At 40.5% G+C, this 18,868-nt stretch overlaps 1 protein-coding gene across 1 annotated transcript in view; it reads right to left on the reverse strand.

Annotated features, from left to right (window-relative positions):
- The window catches only part of VWA3B (von Willebrand factor A domain containing 3B), a 239,170-nt gene that overhangs the window by 184,066 nt on the left and 36,236 nt on the right, over positions 1–18,868 (reverse strand). The window contains exons 8-11 of the mRNA XM_077482767.1: positions 14,654–14,764; positions 10,346–10,539; positions 7,161–7,315; positions 932–1,070 (exon numbers count right to left, since the gene is read on the reverse strand). Coding sequence (XP_077338893.1) covers positions 932–1,070; positions 7,161–7,315; positions 10,346–10,539; positions 14,654–14,764 — 599 coding nt within the window. The remainder of the gene's footprint in view (positions 1–931; positions 1,071–7,160; positions 7,316–10,345; positions 10,540–14,653; positions 14,765–18,868) is intronic.

The raw sequence follows: 18,868 nt of genomic DNA on the forward strand, positions 1-18,868 counted from the left end.
AAATAAAAAGCCTTAGCCCTTGTACACACTGTCGGACATTCCGACAGAAAATGTCCGATCGAACCGTGTTGTCAGATAATCTGACCGTGTGTGGGCTCCATTGGACTGTTTCTGTTTGAATATCCGACGGACCAAGTTTTCCAGCTTGGCTATAAAACTTTCCGACAACATGATCCGATCGGACCTTGTCCGATCATGTGTAGAGAATTCCGATCGGATAAAGTGCCACGCATGCTCAGATCAAATTCCTACACCAAAGCTATTGGCTACTAGTCTGAACGTAGTCCCGTCGTAACGAAATAACGTCATCACGTTCTGAACTATTGGATTTTCCGACAACTTTGTCCGACCGTGTGTATGCAACAGTTTCGGACAAAATCCGTCGGACAAAATCCGACGGATTTGGTTGTCGGAATGTCCGACCGTGTGTACAAGGGCTATGTCCACCAGTCCCTACTGCCTGTCCATTACTAAATAAATATCCCAGTTTTAATATGAAAACTTTAAATACAGGCAAGTAAAGGATGCTGTTTGAAAAAAAATAGAGTTTACATACCAAATGTTATTTTATTATGCAGAAAATCATATTTTGAGCAATATAGAATCCACTTCTGTGACATCATTCTGAACTATGGTTATAGATCAATATAATTAACTGTATCAGATGGGTCTACATACTAGATGAGTTTAGCTACAAGTATGGAGAGGTCAGGCCAAATTACTGACCTGAATATAGGCAACTTTGGGAATTTGAATGAGGCCTAGACGTGTAGACATTTCTACAAATGCCCCTGATAAAGTGAAGCCAATGTTACTGTTTATAAAGGGCAATCTTCATCGAGTTTAGCCAATATATATAGTGGTGAAGCTACTCAGCATCTGTTGTTCTCCCATGTGCTTGTCTGTGATATTGAGAGGCACTGTGCTTTACCTGCATAAGCTGAAATATTTTTTCCTTCACCAAAAACAGCTTGTCCTTCATGGAATGGGAAGTGTCAATGAGAATGTAGACTTGCTCCTCAAGTATAGTTCCAAACAGCTCTCTACTTCCTTTCTGAAGCCAATTTACTCTAATAATAAAAAAAATATATAAAAACCCTTTGTGGTAAAACAAAGTGCATTTACAGGATACATATCTAAGTATATTTATATCAGTCCCTGACGCCAAATGTGCTTACAGTCTAATGCCCCCTTCATGATGAATCTCACACAAGTACACACACAGATATGGCACAGTCTTGATGGAAACTATTTCATTTACCAGTGTGGCTTGGCGTTCCCAGTGGAACTGCAGCACCCAGAGGAATCCCATGCAAACATATGCTCTACCAGCAGGACCCTCTAATTCCACCTGTATCGAATTGTATTGTAAGTGTACTGTCTGCCCTGTTGGCGCTATATAAATCCTATATAATAATAATAAAAGTAATAGCATGACATAACATATACAGTAAACCTTGTCCCTGATGAGAAATGAATCTGAATTTAAAGGGTCACTGTTATGTAGGGCTGATATTCATGTTTTTGATAGATGCTAAAGTGGAAAACCACTTACATTCTTTTTATTACTCATAAAAGGACTATGCATCTGCAAGAGCCATAAAAAGTCTGTTTCTATTTTCACTTGATATTTTTGCATCTTTCTATATTATGAAGTTTTCAACAAAAGGAGTACGATCATCCGAAGTTGGGCAGTAACAGAGCCGCGCACTGTACCAAGGAGATCTCACCACTGGAGCCAACCAAAAGAACCAGTAAGGAGATTCAGTCTACGATCTCAGCTAAAAGTAAAGTATCTGCTTTAATTGGACTGACCCCTTAAAGTGCACCTATGTCCAGACTATGGACATTAAAGCATTTACATATTCTTAACAAACAGTAAAGGAGCTTTAAAAAACAGGAATCCCTGACTTCCCTAGCATCTTGTGCTGTGAAGTAATGAACTCTTAACTATCGAAAACGATTACAACAAACAATTTATAGAGCAACAAAAAATTTCCCTCTGGGTGATCTGTGTACATCGCAGGGATTTTAACAAACTTTGTAGAAGATTCCTACCTTTTGTTATTCTGAAGGAATAGCTGTTTCTTTGTCTGTGTCTAAGTGCAGGGCTCTAATGAGGAAAGTGGCAGGGACTGTATCGCTTTAGACGTGATTCCAAAGACATGCTGGTGGTTAATTGGCCTCTGTCTAAAATTCTCCCTAGTATATGAATGTGAGTTGGGGACCTTGGATTGGGGGTTCCTTGAGGGTAGGTATCGATGTGAGTGTGTGATGTATGTGTGGAGCACTGTGTAAAATTGACAGCACTATATGGGTACCTTAAATAATAATATAATAGATGAGCATCTTAATGAGACACAATGTACAGGGATAGGGACAATTGTAGACACACACAGGTTGAACTGGATGGACTGGTGTCTTTATTCAACCTTGCTAACTATGCAACTATGTAACTATGATTTCCCTTTGAGAGTATCTGACCAAAAATTATATTTTTGTTGCAGGGATGCCAAAAATCTTAGTGCAGACTTGTGGGAAAATCAGTAAGGCAATCACACAATAAGGAAATGTCATATATGGAGAGCGTTCTGTACACCACTTGTGTACAGAACACCTCCAGGTAGCCATATTGCATTGCATCTTACAGAAAATTATAGCATTGCAGATTGAAAAGAAAAGGTAATTTTTAATAACATTCAGTTTACAATATGACTTGTGTCACAATTGTATATGTTATACTATTTTTTTTCCCCTGAAAGTGGAGTTACCCTTTAACCACTTGCCGACCAGCCGCTGTAGTTATACTTCAGCAGAGCAGCTCTATTGCGTGAATCACCGTACAGGTACGGCGCTTCGTGTAAAAGATAGGAGCGTGCAGTGTCGGAAGCAGATATGCATGGCTGTGATGTCCGCCGACCACCTGTGATCACTCCACAAAGGCAGAACGAGGATCAGCCAGTGTAAACAAAGTAGATCCCCATTCTGTCAGGGGAGTACAGTGTGATCGTCTGTTCTAGTGATTAGGAACAGCGATCTCTCTGTACTCCCAGGCAGTCCATTCCCCCCACAGTTAGAAACACCTTCCTAGGATACACTTAACCCCTTCATTACCTTAGTATTAACCCCTTCCCTGCCAGTGCAATTTATACAGTAATCAATGTATTTTTATAGCACTGATCTATGTATAAATGCCACTGGTCCCAAAACAAAGTGTCAAAAGTGTTTGATCTGTCCACTGCAATGTCGCAGTCCCACTAAATATCGCTGATCAACTTTTGCGCAAACGAATCAATATACGCTTATTGCAATTTTTTTTTACCAAAAATATGTAGAAGAATACATATTGGTCTAAACTGATGAAGATATTCTTTTTGGGGGATATTTATTATAGCAAAAAGTCATATATATATATATATATATATATATATATATATATATATATATATATATATATATATATATATTTATTTATTTTTTATTTTTTTGTTTATAGCGCAAAGAATATAAAGGAGAAGGTGATCAAATACCACCAAAAGAAAGCTCTTTTTGTGGGGAAAAAAGTACATAAATTTTGTTTGGGCACAATGTCGCACACCCGTGCAATTGTCAGTTAAAGCAACGCAGTGCCGTATTGCAAAAAATAGCCTGGTCATTAAGGGGGTAAATTCTTCTGGGGCTGAAGTGGTTAAAGTGGTTGTAAACCTCAGGAATGAAATAAGAACAAAGCATATCCCTATAGCAGGGATATGCAATTAGCGGACCTCCAGCTGTTGCAAAATTACAAGTCCCATCATGCCTCTGCCTCTGGGTGTCATGCTTGTGGCTTTCAGAGTCTTGCTATGCCTTATGGGACTTGTAGTTCTGCAACAGCTGGAGGTCCGCTAATTGCATATCCCTGCCCTATAGTGTGTACTTGTCTCAATTAAGAGCATTAAGTGTAATTTCTGTCTGCTGCTTTGGTACTCTGCTATCAGCATGAATCACTTTTGCCAATTTTTCCTGACACCAAGAGAAATAAAATGACAGCGGAGGAACCTCCAGCTGATTGACAGCCTCAGTTCTGTTTCTGTGTGCTGTGTGAAGGGAGTGTGTCCCTTCCCTCCAATCAGCTATCAGAGCTCTCCTCCCTGAGCCCTGTAGAGTGTAACTTTAGCTCTTCACCCCTTTTTTCTGAACTCTTAGACAAGCTTTATAAATCAGCACTTTAAATAGATCTAGAGAAGAGAGGGTGACAGATAAACAGGTACAACTTATGTAGGAGGATTTGTTGAATCTCTGTGCTATACCTGAGGCCAGTCACTTCACTGGGTATATGTAAGGGTTAGCACTGTTTCAGTCTGTTTTAAAACAGCTTAGAAACACCTTGTACTTGTTTACAATAGAGCTTTTTAGTCTGCTAAGATCTGCTCTCCATAGAACAGCTGAGAGTTCCGTTACTCTGTTGGTAAATTGAGCCTGTGTCTTCTGGACCCCGGCTTGCTCACCTTTTGGTTGAGTGATCCTGGGGACCACGACCTGGTACTAACACACAGCAAAACTCATCTCCACCATCATGTTAACATCGGTTAGTACTTAGAACCCGCACCTCAGGTGAGCCTGTGTCATCCATCAGGGTGACCCACTTGTATATCAATACTGCTGGATGGTGGAAGTCCAGCTACTGCTATAGCAACTGGTCTTTGAGCCTGACCCCTGATTGTGACAGGATGATTTTTTTCCCACAATGCCTATACTGTAGCTACATAGGTAAAGAAGGGATTATTTTAAAATGCTTTTACTCTAAATATGTTTATATATACTTTATATATTATAAACCAATAAATAAGAGTGGCATTCACGGGTCTTAAAAGGTGAACGCACAATGCTGGTTTAGTTTGAGGTTTCGACAAGGCACAAGCTCGTCTTCCTCAGGATGACGAACATGTGCCTCGTCGAAACGTCTAATTAAACTGCCATTGTGCATTCACCTTTCAAGACCCGTGAGTGCCACTCTTTTTTGGTTTATATGCACTACAGTCTTTGCTGTGCACCCGGGCCCATTTTTTTTATCCCTGATTTGTGTGCGGTGACAACCACTGGATATCATCTTTATATATTATAATATAGTTTTCTTAGTTCAGGCACGAGTTCATTTAAACGATAATAATAAACTACTGGGTTTGTAAGGAGTACTAATTCACATGTAAGCATAAAGCATTATAACATGCCTTATATATATACCAAAGTAATTTCAGTGGCATGAATTTATAATTGTTATGTTTTCCATTATCAAGAATGACATAAAGCCCCGTACACACGAGAGGACTTATGTCCGACAGACTTCCGAAGGAGTTCCATCGGAGTTCTGCTGGAATTCCGACGGAGTTCTGACAGACTTTTCGGCTGAGCGGACTTGGCCACACACGATCACACTAAACTCCGACGGATTTGAACGTGATGACGTACGACTCGGCTCGAATAAGGAAGTTCATAGCCAGTAGCCAATAGCTGCCCTAGCGTCGGTTTTAGTCCGTCAGAGTAGCATACACATGAGCGGATTTTTCGAAGGGGACCGGGTCCGGCGGGTCCGGCGGAGTTCCTTCGGACTTTGGCGAGTCAAAAGTCCGTTGCAGCCCACACACGATCGGATAGTCTGACGGACTCAGTCCTTCGGACTTTGGATGTTGAAAAGTCCGCTCGTGTGTACGCGGCATAAGAGAAAGGGGTTGGCAAACTGTGTTTCTCAATAATCCCTGAGGTAATAAACTGCAATCCAATGTCTATGGGGAACTTCAACATACCAGTAGAAATGAGGAGTCAATTTCCTCCCTGCCCATGTAATCATTGCAGCATGGCAATGATTTCTTTTTTAAGAAATACACTTTAGACCAGCCTTTCTCAACCTTTCTGTCCCATTAGAACCCTTAAAATAATTTTCTTATCTTGGGGAACCACTTTTAAAATCAATTCATTGGGGGTCAGTGGTTAAAATACCCCTTGAGTTGGAAGCCAGTGGGAAGAATGCCTCCCTTTCTACAGTGGCACATGCAATTAGCTTTGTCAACACACGGTGGCCCTAGAATTATATATACATCATAAAATGTCAGCCGCCGTTCAAGTCGCCCTAGCCACCTAGAGGCGATTCAGTTCGCATTGTGCGCTATACAAGTATTTCATTCATTCATTCATTCACCTCTGGTGAAACCCTAGGGTCCCACAGGATCCTGGTTAAGAGTAACTGCTGTAGACTATGCTCCTTAAAATATAGCAAAAGTCAAAAAAAAAATTGGGAATATTAGGGATTAGAACACCTTTTAAGTTTTTATTGCTGTCTGTACTTCCCCCACGTTAGGGAGATTTACCCACCATATTTTTCCTGGTTACCAATATCACTGAAAGTGCAAGTAATGTAAAATAAAATCCAAAATTTGGGGTTTTCACCAGAACATGAATAGAAGGTAAATCATTCAATGGGGACACTAGTTCTGGTGACCCTGGTGACAAACTTTAGAGGGATTTTCTCTCATTTCCTGTTTTCTCTATGGGAGAGGAAGCAAATGGAAATCTTCCTAATGGGACAAAAATGACAAAAAATAAACTTGACTGGGGTATAACTCTCCCTTACTCTATCCGAAATGAGAAAAAAAAACATTTGCCTTTAGTTCTACTTTAAGAAAGAAACAGATGTAGATGTAGCAGCCTTGAAATGTTGCCTATTTGTGACTAATTTGGCAATTGGCTCTATCTTGCGCATGTGATGTCTTGAAGATACCTAATTGCTGAGGAGGACAGGTTTGTGCTTGCACACCTGGCCATACTATAAAGTCTGTGATCAGCATTAGTTGGGAGCATTACATTACAAGTTATGATATAAGCTATTCAGAACTTCAGGGTGGTGGTTTTCTAACCTTTTACTATTAGTTTTACATTAACACTGATGCAAGAAAATTAATTGAAACAGCATATTATAAAAACCAATCCAGTTTCTAAAAAAAGCTTTGTGCTTTCCCTTTGTTTTAATGTGTTGCATGGTGATGTGTAATAAAAAAATGTCCTAATAATTAAAAAAAAAACACTTGCACACCTGCTCCAGCACATGTATACACACATGCTGTCATTAGATATCATTTAAGTCTATAAATTAGAAAAAAAAATATTATAGAGTTTTGTTATGTCACCTTCTTTCCATCTTGTCCAGTGCAGTTTTCATTTTTTCTTCATACCATCTGTACTTCTCCTTACTGATATGCACATGCACCACAGAACCATCTTTCCAAAGTATATGGACAAACTGGTCACAGTACTTGGCATTGATCAGTTTCATGTTGTTTTCCTGTAGATTCAGATATACGGGATTACTTACAGAGATATAAATTATGTCTTATATTATATTGTCCACCATTATTTAATTTTTTTTACAGTATTATTTGCCTAAATTCATCTTTAGTTAAAGTAACCGTTTCGGAAATCTCCGTAACCCCACCGACAGTAGGGATGTGGATTTGAAATTTAAGGAAATAAGTAGATTGGAAGACCTAGTACTAACTGCACGACACCAACAGGAGTGATACTCCAAGACCTGGTGGCCAAGGCACGTCTTTATCTTCTCAGACAAAGGAAGAACCCTCCTTGACAGTGACTCGAATGACTAAATGTGACCCTACTAACTGACTAACTAACTATTGACCCCACTGACTACAGAGCACCCAGGGGCCTTGCTTGATTACCCCCGTACCCGGCGGGCTTGCACAAAGTTACCCTCCAGATTCCCACCCCCTACCTCCCCCCTTACCCCCCATCCCCCTCTGCCCACCCCCCCAACCCCCCTTTCTCTTTCTTTTCTCCCTTCCTCTTTTTCCCTATATCATGTCTAACTATCCTTCTCTCTATCCTTTTTCTCGGTTCCAGGGACCCAAATTAATGATATCCAAACTCTTCTAGTATATTAAACTTAAAAAATGGACTGGGACCGGTCTGGGACTCACTAAAGGGTAACACACCTGCACCATTAGTATTGTTGCCTTGTGCACACCCAGTAACAGGACGTTGCTTTAACCAGTTCCCGACCAGCGCACGCCAATGTACGTCGGCAGAATGGCACGGGCAGGCATATTGGCATACAGGTACGTCCAATCTTTAATGCCGCCCTGCCATGGCGTGCTGGTCGGGACCCCCGTGATTCTGGTCGCAGGTCCCGCGATCGTCTCACGGGGCGGCTGAACAGAGAGATGCCGTTGTAAACAGCATCTCTACGTTCTGCCTAGCAACAAGTGACGCTGATCTCTGCTCCATGTGATTGGAGCAGAGATCAGTGTTCACTAAATGAGAGCCCAGCCCCCAACAGTTAGTAACACATCCCTAGGAACACTTAACCCCTACACTGCCACCCACTGGTTAACCCCTTCACTGCCAATGTCATTTACAAAGGAATCACTGCATTTGTATAGCAGTATAGTATAAATGACAATGGTCCCAAAAATGTGTCAAAAATGTCCGATGTGTCCGCCGTAATGTCACAGTCACAATAAAAATTGCTGATCACAGCCATTAATAGTAAAAAAAAAAATATTAATAAAAATGCCATAAAACTATCCCCTGTTTTGTATCGGTCTAAACTTAGGAAAAACAAAAAATTTTATATATATTTTTGGGGGATATTTATTATAACAAAAAGTAAAAAATAATGCGTTTTTTTCAAAATTGTCGCTCTATTTTTGTTTATAGCGCAAAAAATAAAAACCGCAGGGGTGATCAAATACCACCAAAAGAAAGCTCTATTTGTGGGAAAAAAAGGACATCAATTTCGTTTGGGAGCCATGTCGCATGACCGCGCAATTGTCAGTTAAAGCGACGCAGTGCCGAATCGCAAAAAGTGGTCTGGTCTTTGGCCAGCCAAATGGTCCGGGGCTGAAGTAGTTAAGCACCTATCACACAAAATAAAAGAGACCTCTCAGATAGCAAAATGTCATACTGTCCTTTGCATGTAATAAAATGCTCTCGAATACATATATATAACGTATACATGTAATGTGATGAAAGATAACACAATGTGATTGCCCAGATGTCTGTCTTTGACCGTCTTCCTTGAATAAATAAAATAATTGTAAAGTAACCATTTCTAAGAGAACAATAGTGATGCTGTTGCTAATTTACTTCTTAAGATGCAAGATTACTGAATGTTATGCTTATTTCCTGGCTGTACAGAGTCTCTAAAGAAAAACTGCAGCCGTTATACAGTGTAGGCACCTAGAGGTGCCTGCAAATGCATGCAGCAGCTACAAATTGCCTGCAGAATCCCAAGCCATTCTTCTGAGTTATATCAGGGCTTAATGTTAAGCCCTGACCCCTGCATTTTTAGTATTTCCAGAATCAAAAGTCTGCAACGGCAGCTTCCATTTTCCTCTCAGAAAAGGTTTCCGTTAATGATGGATGATGGTGGACCCTTGTGTAGGGGGTTACCGCTACTGTACTGTAATAACTGGTCCTGCCCTCCATACTGTGAAGGCCTATTCCTGCAGCAGCAAGGAAGTCTTTCTTTATGACATAAAATAAATTATAAATCCAACAAGGATAGTAAAGCTGGGCATACATGGATCGAAATTCAGTTTGTTCAGCCGAATTTCGATCTGTATGTAGCCCTCTCTGATTGTTAGATTGGTGTCTTTTAAACAAATCCTGCTGGAAAACCTGCATTTGATCAGCTGCTGCAGCCAATGGCTGCAGTGCTAATCAGTGTATTCTGACAGGGGAGGAGTCCTACAGTCAGAATACAATAGCGCAGCAAGGGAGATTCCTGCATCAACCTTGCTTGTGTGGATGCAGAAATCTGTGTTTTTTTTTCCTTCAGCCCAATGGTTGAACGAAAAAAAAAAAAACTTCACAGTGTGAACCAAGCTTTCAGTGGGCTGAGCGAAAAAAGAACTGAGCAGCTTGCGAGGAGCACGCTATATTAACTATGCAATGTTAGCACAGCAATCTCCCCACTGAGCTATTGTGCTCTGACAGGGGGACTATGTACCGCCAGAACAAAGCGGTCAGTGCTTGCCGCCATTGGCTGCGAGCACTAATCTGATGCCGGTTGGTTGCTGGTTTTCCTCCATGCCCGTTCAACAGAAGCCAGACGTTAGGCTGGCTTCTTTCAGACAGGCTACTGTATACACTGGTTGAATGTCAGCCAGTTTCTGTTGAATCGTCAGATACCGTCCGATATTTGGCCCCTGTGTACCAGCCTTTAGAAAGAACCTCTTGTAGAGGCTAAATCAGGTGGATGAACCTGAGAACCAAGGTACATAGATTACACTATGGAGTCCCCAGTGGATAAAAGGGCCCAGAGTACAATACAAGCTAAAATATCAACACTCACTGCATCTGTTTGCACAGACTCATCCTCTGGTTTGGTCTTAATATCCACAACGCCATCACTATGGCGAAAGGCACAATCTGCTAGGGCATCATAAAAGAGGAGCTTCTGTGGCTTCAAGCCAAACTTTTTCAACCATTCTTCTGAGCTTACACTGTCCACAGCAGCCTCTTCTGATACAGGATAGTTGTTAGTATCTATATAAACATAGAGGAATTATAGAGTCTGTGAAGAAAGGTTGCAATGCATCATAACTACAACATACAATATTACAATATTATACAACATGACTGGAATAATGTCATTGTTGCTGGAAACCTAAAATTATTGTATATTACAACTTAAATTAAATTCTTCTTTTAGTTTCCTAATAACCATGTGTTATATGTTTAGCTTTCTAAAAATGTAATTATGTTATAAAGACACACAAATGTATGCTGAAAAGGTGAAATAATATTCTTTCTAAACTAACTACAATTCACTAAATGCTTTCATTTTTGTATTATGGTCATCAGCGACGGCCCGTCCATTAGCCCACTGCCCCCTATCTCCACGCCACCCCCTATATGCAATACATAGATTCATATACTGTTTGCCACTTACCCCCCCCCCCCCCCCCCCCCAAAAAAAAAGATTGATAAATCTATAGTTTCGAAATAATAATTGAATAAATACCAAGTCTGACAAGTAAGAATCTGTAAAAGTGAACGTAGCCTTTTGGCGAGTGAGTGACCTCTACAGGTTGTCCAGTGTAGATTACAACCTGTAGTATAATAATGACATTTTAGCCATACAATGAGTGAATATTACTATGTAATTCTAGCAGTGATATTAATGTGTACTGTACTCTCATTTGAGGCCATTAATAATGTGAATAATCTGTCTACCCAGTAAAGAAGATTTTTTTACTGCAATGCAAATGAATAAATCACATAAAAATGCACTGGAAGTTCCAATGATGCCTTAAAAGTATTCTGATGATCAGGTACAGCAGAGATTAGCAGCACTTAGAGGTGGAGTACATTAATACATAAATAAATACTGATGATGTCCTACTGTATATCAAATACCACTCATTTATACACATAAACACAGACCCACACCCTCAAAAACACCAACAAATCTGCAGTAGTTTACAAAGTAAAGAGTGTCTCAAATGAGTTCATTTCATAGTCGCAAAAGCATACACATATTCCAGGGGAAATTTATTGAAGATCTAATTACTTCATCATTATGAATTTGTAAATAAAAATTGAAGCTGGCATACATGGGTGGGGAATACAAACTGAGTACATATAAATGACCTATCCCTAGAGGAACACAAAAGCCTAAAAGTAGAGTACAAGATGACATTACTAATCAGTAAATCAGAGTGTATTATTTGACTATCAGGCCTCATGCACACTGGGTAGTAAAAAGACCACTGTAGGAGTGTTTGACAGGTTATTTTCCTGCCTCTAAACGACCCTCAATGTTAGTCTATGTACCATTGCACACTATAGGCATTTACAGGCATTTAGTGGCGGGGTATTTTAGAGGCAGAAAAAAAACACTAGCAGCGTGTTCAGGAGCAGTAGTGTTTTAGCAGAAAAGTAGCATTTAGTGGTTGAGCCTTAATTAATTTCAATGGCCTGAATAAATTATTATTCAGGTCAATGAAATTAATTAACTCCCAAGCGCTTGACACGCCTAAATGTGGCTTTAGGCACAATTTTGACACTGCTTTTCTACTGCCCAGAAGAAAAGAGTTTAGCAGAGCTGGGAAAACACCAAATGTGCATGAGACCTTACAGTGGCCATAGCAATTAAAAAAGAGGCATATTTAACCACTTCCAAACAAGCTGCAAGCATCTCCCCAGTAGTTTTTTAGAGCAGGCAGTCTGCTCTCTTGTAAAAGCAATCCTAGTGGCTAACCAGCAACTGGATTGCTTTTATAAGCAGTGGGGGGGGGACATCCCCCCTCTCCCCCACTGCTTTACGCTGTTTGCTCTGGTTCTACCCACCGGGAGAACCAGGTGACCAGCCAGTGCATTCCCCTGGCCAGTTGGAAAGCCGGGATCGGTTTTGTTCAGCTCTCCACTATGAAAACCAGGAAGTGATGACCTGACATTACTTCCGGTTTACCCGGATGTCAATTGTGCCATTTATAAAAAAGCATTCGAAAACACCAATCTTGGTGAGGGGAGGGATTTTGGGCCTTTTAGACCCCAGATCTCTCCATAAAGAGTACCTGTCATACGCCTATTGCTGTCACAAGGATGTTTACAAAATAAAAAACTGTGCTTTACATATGCGCGTAGGGCTTCACACTCTGAACCATGCAAAACACCATTCAATTTTATAAATGGAAAAAAATTGCTGGGAGGTTGAGCGCCTGGTCTTATAACCTGTCAAAGTCATGTAATTGGCCTTTCAGCTTATTACTGAGTGTTTTTTGTAGCATTATATAGAAAACATTCTGATGGAAACAACAGGCTCTATTTTGTGAATGAATCACATAATGCAGGTATGGTGTGGAGTGAAAATTGCAAAAAGAGAGAAAGGATAGTAATACCAACACCAGTCATAAAGACTATGGCTTAGAGAAGAGCCATCACAGGCAGCACACGGCCACTATTAGATCATGCTGCTGACGTTCAGAAGACCCCAAAATTAAAGATTTAACAGAATGTCCCTGTTTGTCAGTGCCATCCAGCTGAATCTACCTTGTTGCTGCCCCTTCACAGTCAGTACACTATTCCACCAGTAAAAAATGCACAATGTATTTATCTATAAATTTGTATTCCCTAAAGCTGTCCATACACTAAAAGATCCCTTTTGTTCAGCCTGAGGCTGTACAGATTCCTCAATCCATAAAACTTTATTTTTCATTTTGGATTGACTAAGGTAGGGTTATAACCTCCGTCAGTTTTTTTTCATCACCTGTATCCCATTGGGGAGATTACTTTCACTTCCTGTCTCATAACCAAAACAGGAAGTTAGAGGAAATTTCTGCAAATTAAGGGAATCCCTTGGGGTCCCTCAGGTCATCAGAAATAAGGTCCCCATTGGAAGATTTCCTCTCTTTTACTTTTCTGGGGACAACCCAACATTTGGGATTTTCTTTTACATACATTTTTGATGATAATGGTAAACAGGACAAATAGAGAGGGGGAATTTAACCAACGGGAATAAAGACAGCAATAAAAACTGACAGATATTCGAATTCAGCTCCACTCTTTACAAAAAATAAAAATAAAAAAATTGCCTTTAGTTATACTTGGCCATATACCAACAAAATTTGGTTTGAAAATTTTCTGAATATTTATTTTTCTAATAGTTAATGGGGTCAAATTGACATTCGTTTTTTTTTTTTTTTGTAATTCCTTTATTAAATGCAAGAAGAAATAACAGAAGCATGAACAGCATTGATAAAACATACACAATTCCAAAACACAAACAGCTTAGGCCTAGACAAAACATGGAAGCGTTCTCGGACAGGGGGCTAGATTCCCTTCTAAGACCTCCAATACCAATTAGGCAATTTGTACCCACCCAGGTGAACAGTAATCATCGCATGGCCATACATTGCAGTGAGCTACACAAATTTTGGTTATTGTTATAGAGAAGGGGAAAGGAAGGGAAATGGGCGATGGGCCGAGCCCCTGGCGAGCAGAGCTTACATTATTGAAGACTAGCCATTTCCGGGGAGGCCCGCAACCCACCACATCCTACATAGACTAACCGGCAAAATCTAACTGTGAAAGAATAAAGACTGGGAAAATGAAGAATAGAGGGGAAGGGGTTATTTGAGAAAGAGACTACAAGGGTTCCCTAACATACGAAATGCTAACAGTGAATGGGGTTTTTGCTTGGGAAAATTCTAATTTCAAAGTACTCTGGAATAAAGTTTTGTAAAGTCTTTTATAACATTATCGAATGTACTGGTGAGATTTTGCATATGAATATTCATAGAAAAATCTATTAGTGTAGGATCAGCTTTAAGCTATCCAAACAAATGAGATAGGAGATGGCAGGACAAAACAGATGGACTAGGGTCGTAAGCAGTAATAGGTGTTAGATTAAATTACATTTCCAAAGAAAAATGTAACCCTCTAAAAGGCTGAATGTTTGTATCAGGAGGGGGCAGACCTAATCTCAACTTGGGCAAAAGCCAAGATCCCATATACAGCCCAGGCCAGGATTCAAGTGGATCCATAGGATTGATCTGAATCTTACCAGATGTATTTGCACGCACCACATCAGCATCGAAGTTACACTAAAATATTTTAGGTCATATGAGGGTAACTTTAAAGAATAAGTCATAATTACCTTCTTCTGCATGATAAAATTTTCGTAAAATATCCTGCAATTGTTTTAGCGTGTCCTTTGCTTCCTCTAACTCCTTCGCAATCAACTCTTCATCTTTCTTGAGATCAAACTCTACAGAGACATTAGTTCATCATAAAATTGAATCAAGTTTAAAAAAAAATATTTTGCAAGGATGATCATAGCAAAAAAACTACTACATGGCAAAAAATTTTAAAAAATTGTATATGCCAATAGATAAATTGCTGACATATATATGCTGAAAAGTTAATTATCCAGTTTACAGATTTATTGATTACAAAATGGAGCTTGCAACCAGTTAGAAAGTAACATTTTCATCAGGTAGCTTACAGCACTATAGTCCACATATAATTGGTTGCTATAGTCTCTAACTTTTATACAGGATAAGGTTAGCCATTGCTGATGGTCATGTGTGGGGTTGGCACCACATTTCTGAGGCTAAGCAATCAAAGAACAGGACATGGTGGTGACCCTAGACTTGTGTGAGCAATTTATATTGTAGGGAGTGCGCATGCACTTCATGCAAAGATGCTATTCTTGGGAACTGGCCATGCAGCACTAATGGGCACACAGGCGGTAACTAAGCTCATTATAAATTGCTCTGTCACCTTTAGTAATACAATGAAATCATAGAGCAGCACTGTTAGTACAGTAGTAGTAACTCCCTTTGGTCCGTAAGCACAAGACAAAGAAAAAGAAGTTCCCTTCTACTTGTTGAAGAAAATTAAATGCACTGTACAGTTTTTTCTATATATGCAAATTTAGTTAGCCTAATGTAAATCAAAGCAAATAGCTTTATCGCTTTATAAACCTATGTAAATATATATGGACTTGGGGAAGGTCATGCATACTTATTTAATATGCAGGCCATGCTTCCTTGTTAATAATAATGTACAGCGATTGTGAGTTCTACTAGGTTTTCTGTCAGATTTATGACCTGGTCTGGCTTGAAAACAACTGTCGTACTTTAAGACTAATCTTAACAGTAATCAAGCCGGGTTTCTATTGCCCACCAATGACCCCAAAAAAATACATGAGGAATATACACTTTAGTTTTCCATGCAAACATGCACTACAGATTTTAAAATACACAGGACAAACATTCATACAATGGCATACATACATTTGCTACCCTGATCTCTATCCCCTGTGGACTATTACCCTAGTCTGGTATTTCATTAAATATTATTGCAATAAAAAAAAAAAAAAAAAAAGATAGATAGATAGATAGATAGATAGATAGATAGATAGATAGATAGATAGATAGATAGATAGATAGATAGATAGATAGATATGAGCTGCATGACTAATCCTTAAAAAGTTGTGATCTCGATTCAACCCCCCTCACAATGCTAATCTGTAATTTCATAGCCACAATTGAAACCTATACAAACCTATACTATACAGTGTGCTGATGGTCCGGTTTTGTCTGTGTTTCAGGGCGGGTTTGCCGTGTTGAACAGCCAGTTTTGCCTGTGTGAAAAGGCGGGTTGCAACACAGACAAAACCAGGACTTCAACACAGCCAGTAGCAGCCCTCCAGCAGCAGCGATGCACAATCTGAGAACTACGGTATCCCCCGCTGTTTGTATAGGTTTAAATTGTGCCTGTGAAATGGCATCTCTCATCGAGAGATACCTCCTACGATATGCGCATGCGACCTGGTTGTCAGCCCAGCTGATAGGCAAATCACCTGTAGTGCTGTTCCATACGACAAAATGCGCAGTACATACCGGGCACTTCTCGATAGTGGGCATTCCTCGACAGAACACCATGAACTGGTATTTCCCATCGAAAGATGTCTCCTACGATGTGCGCTTGCGCCCTGGTCATGTCACTCCAGCTGATCAGCAAATCAGCTGAAGTGCGGTTCCTTCCTGCACATGTGCAGGCACTATTCGATGGGGGGGTACTTCTCCACAGAACACCGGTTCATCCTGCGAAATGAGATAAGGCAATAGCAGGGTAGATGAGGATCCCCTACACACACCTGTAAATTGCATACCAGGTGTAACACCGATAATTTACAGGGGAGACCACTATGCTAAATATGCGGTTTTTATTATTAATTTCATGAGAATAAAGGTTGTTAAAAATATATTTAGCTTGTCCATCCTTACACACCAATGAAAGGACACAGTGTCCTCTCTTTGGGTTTGCTTTGCTTGAAATATAATTAGAATGTGGTGCTTCTTAATGATGACTCCTCTGTATACTGGACAATGTATAGACTGGTGACTTACATGTAATAATATGTATGTTGCAGTGTTCTGAGTGTATTGGGGTGTACAGATCAAGTATAGTGAGATGTATGACACAGTGTACTGAGTGTATTGGGTATACAGATTGGTTTGCTTAGTGAGATCTATGACACAGCATGCTGAGTGTATTGAATGTACAGATTGGCTTGCTAAGGGCTCATTTACACTTGCTTTGGCTTCAACAAGGCTTTACCAAGGCTTCAACAAGGCTTTATTAAAGCTCTCTGAACGCCAGTCAAAGCCCCTGTCACTAAATAAAATGGTTAGCTTACAGTCCTGTTTACATCTTGCTTTTGCTTTGCTTCGGCTTCATTTCAAAAATTATAACCCATTTTAGCTTCAGTGGTGCTTCAAAGCACCTTCAAAACCTCCATAGAAGTCTATGGCAAAGCTCGCTTGAAGCCCCACCGAAGCCTCATCGAAGCCCCACAAATCCTCACTGAAGCCCACTGAAGCCCCACCGAATCTCCACCAAAGCCCCACCAAAGCCTCCTCAAGGCACCACACAAAAGCAGGTGTAAACCGGACTGAAAGCTAACTATTTTATTTAGTGGCAGGAGCTTTGACTGGCGTTCAGAGAGCTTTAACAAAGCGTGACCAAAGCCTTGTTTTGAAGCAACTTGTAAACTAGCCCTAAGTGTAGCGAGATGTGTGGTGCAGTGTGTGGCGTGTATTGGGTGTACAGATTGGTGTTCTAATTGTAGAGAGATATATGATGCCGTGTGCTGGGTGCATTGGGGTGTATGCTGAAGTGTACTAAATGTAGCGAGGTGTATGGTACAGTATACTGCGTATATTGGGGTGTACAGATCCACGTGCTAAGTTTAGCAATATGTATGGTGTAGTGTGCTGAACATAGTGGAATCATGGGGCCCTATACAGATCCTCTGGCAAAGGAGTCCACCAAAGGTGTGTCAAATTTTTAAGGCACCTTTTGGTAGCCAGAGGATAAAAATGAGGCGGAAGCTAACAGTGGGTGTGGCAAATCATGCTAACAGTGAGAAAGCCTACCTATAAAGTGCAGAGATCAAAAGTATGTGATGTACAGAGTGCAGGAATCAGGTGTGTGTGTAATGTATGCAATGCGGGTTAGGAGTGAGTAATGCACACACAGTGTAGGAGTCATTAGTGGGTAACCTACAGAGTCCAGGATCCAGTTGTATGTAACATACACAGTGCAGAGGTTCAAAGCACACAACACCCACCTATGATGTGATGAGTCATACCTGTCAGGGTCCCAGCACATGAGAGCCAACTTATGGATCACAAAATCAAGGAAGGGGAGGAAATCTAAACACAAGGCCATCTCGTCACCTGGGTCCACCAGCTCTCCAGGAAGTGAAGAGAAGCTCCAGCAGTGATTGGGCCAACACACACACACACTTCCTCTCTGTCAAGTGAGTTAAATTGGCAGTCCTGCGCCCCAGTCCTTTCTTCCCTCAATCAGTGACTGGTGGTTGAGGCACAGAGTTTCTTGTTCTCCTCTAGAGTTTCCAGCGGGATCTTAGGGACAGCCATTAAAAATTATGGGGGTCAGGGTCCTGTATGACACTACACTGAGCCCTCCTACAGACTGCCCTGGGCTCCATCAGGTCAGCAGGGGGGCCTGGGACTGGGGGCTGCCTGTAACCCCATATTTTTGACCCTGTGTATGCTGCAGTCAGTCTGCTGAGTGTATTGGGGTCTATAGTTTGACCTACTAATTGTAGCAAGATGCATAGTGCAGTTTGCTGAATGTATTGGGGTGTATAGATTGGTATGCCAAGTTTAATAGGATGTATGATAAGGTGTGCTGATTGCATTGAGATGTATGGTGCTCGGTATATTGGGGTGTTATGATCAATGTGCTAAGTGTAGCAAGATGTATGGTGCAGTGTTCTGAGTATATTGGGTAGTATAGTTTGGTGTGCTAGGTGTGGCAAGATGTATTATGCAGT

Source organism: Lithobates pipiens, unplaced genomic scaffold (genome assembly GCF_037356315.1).
Source record: "Lithobates pipiens isolate NorthernLeopardFrog02 unplaced genomic scaffold, aLitPip1_a1.2 Scaffold_16, whole genome shotgun sequence".
Taxonomy (NCBI): domain Eukaryota; kingdom Metazoa; phylum Chordata; class Amphibia; order Anura; family Ranidae; genus Lithobates; species Lithobates pipiens.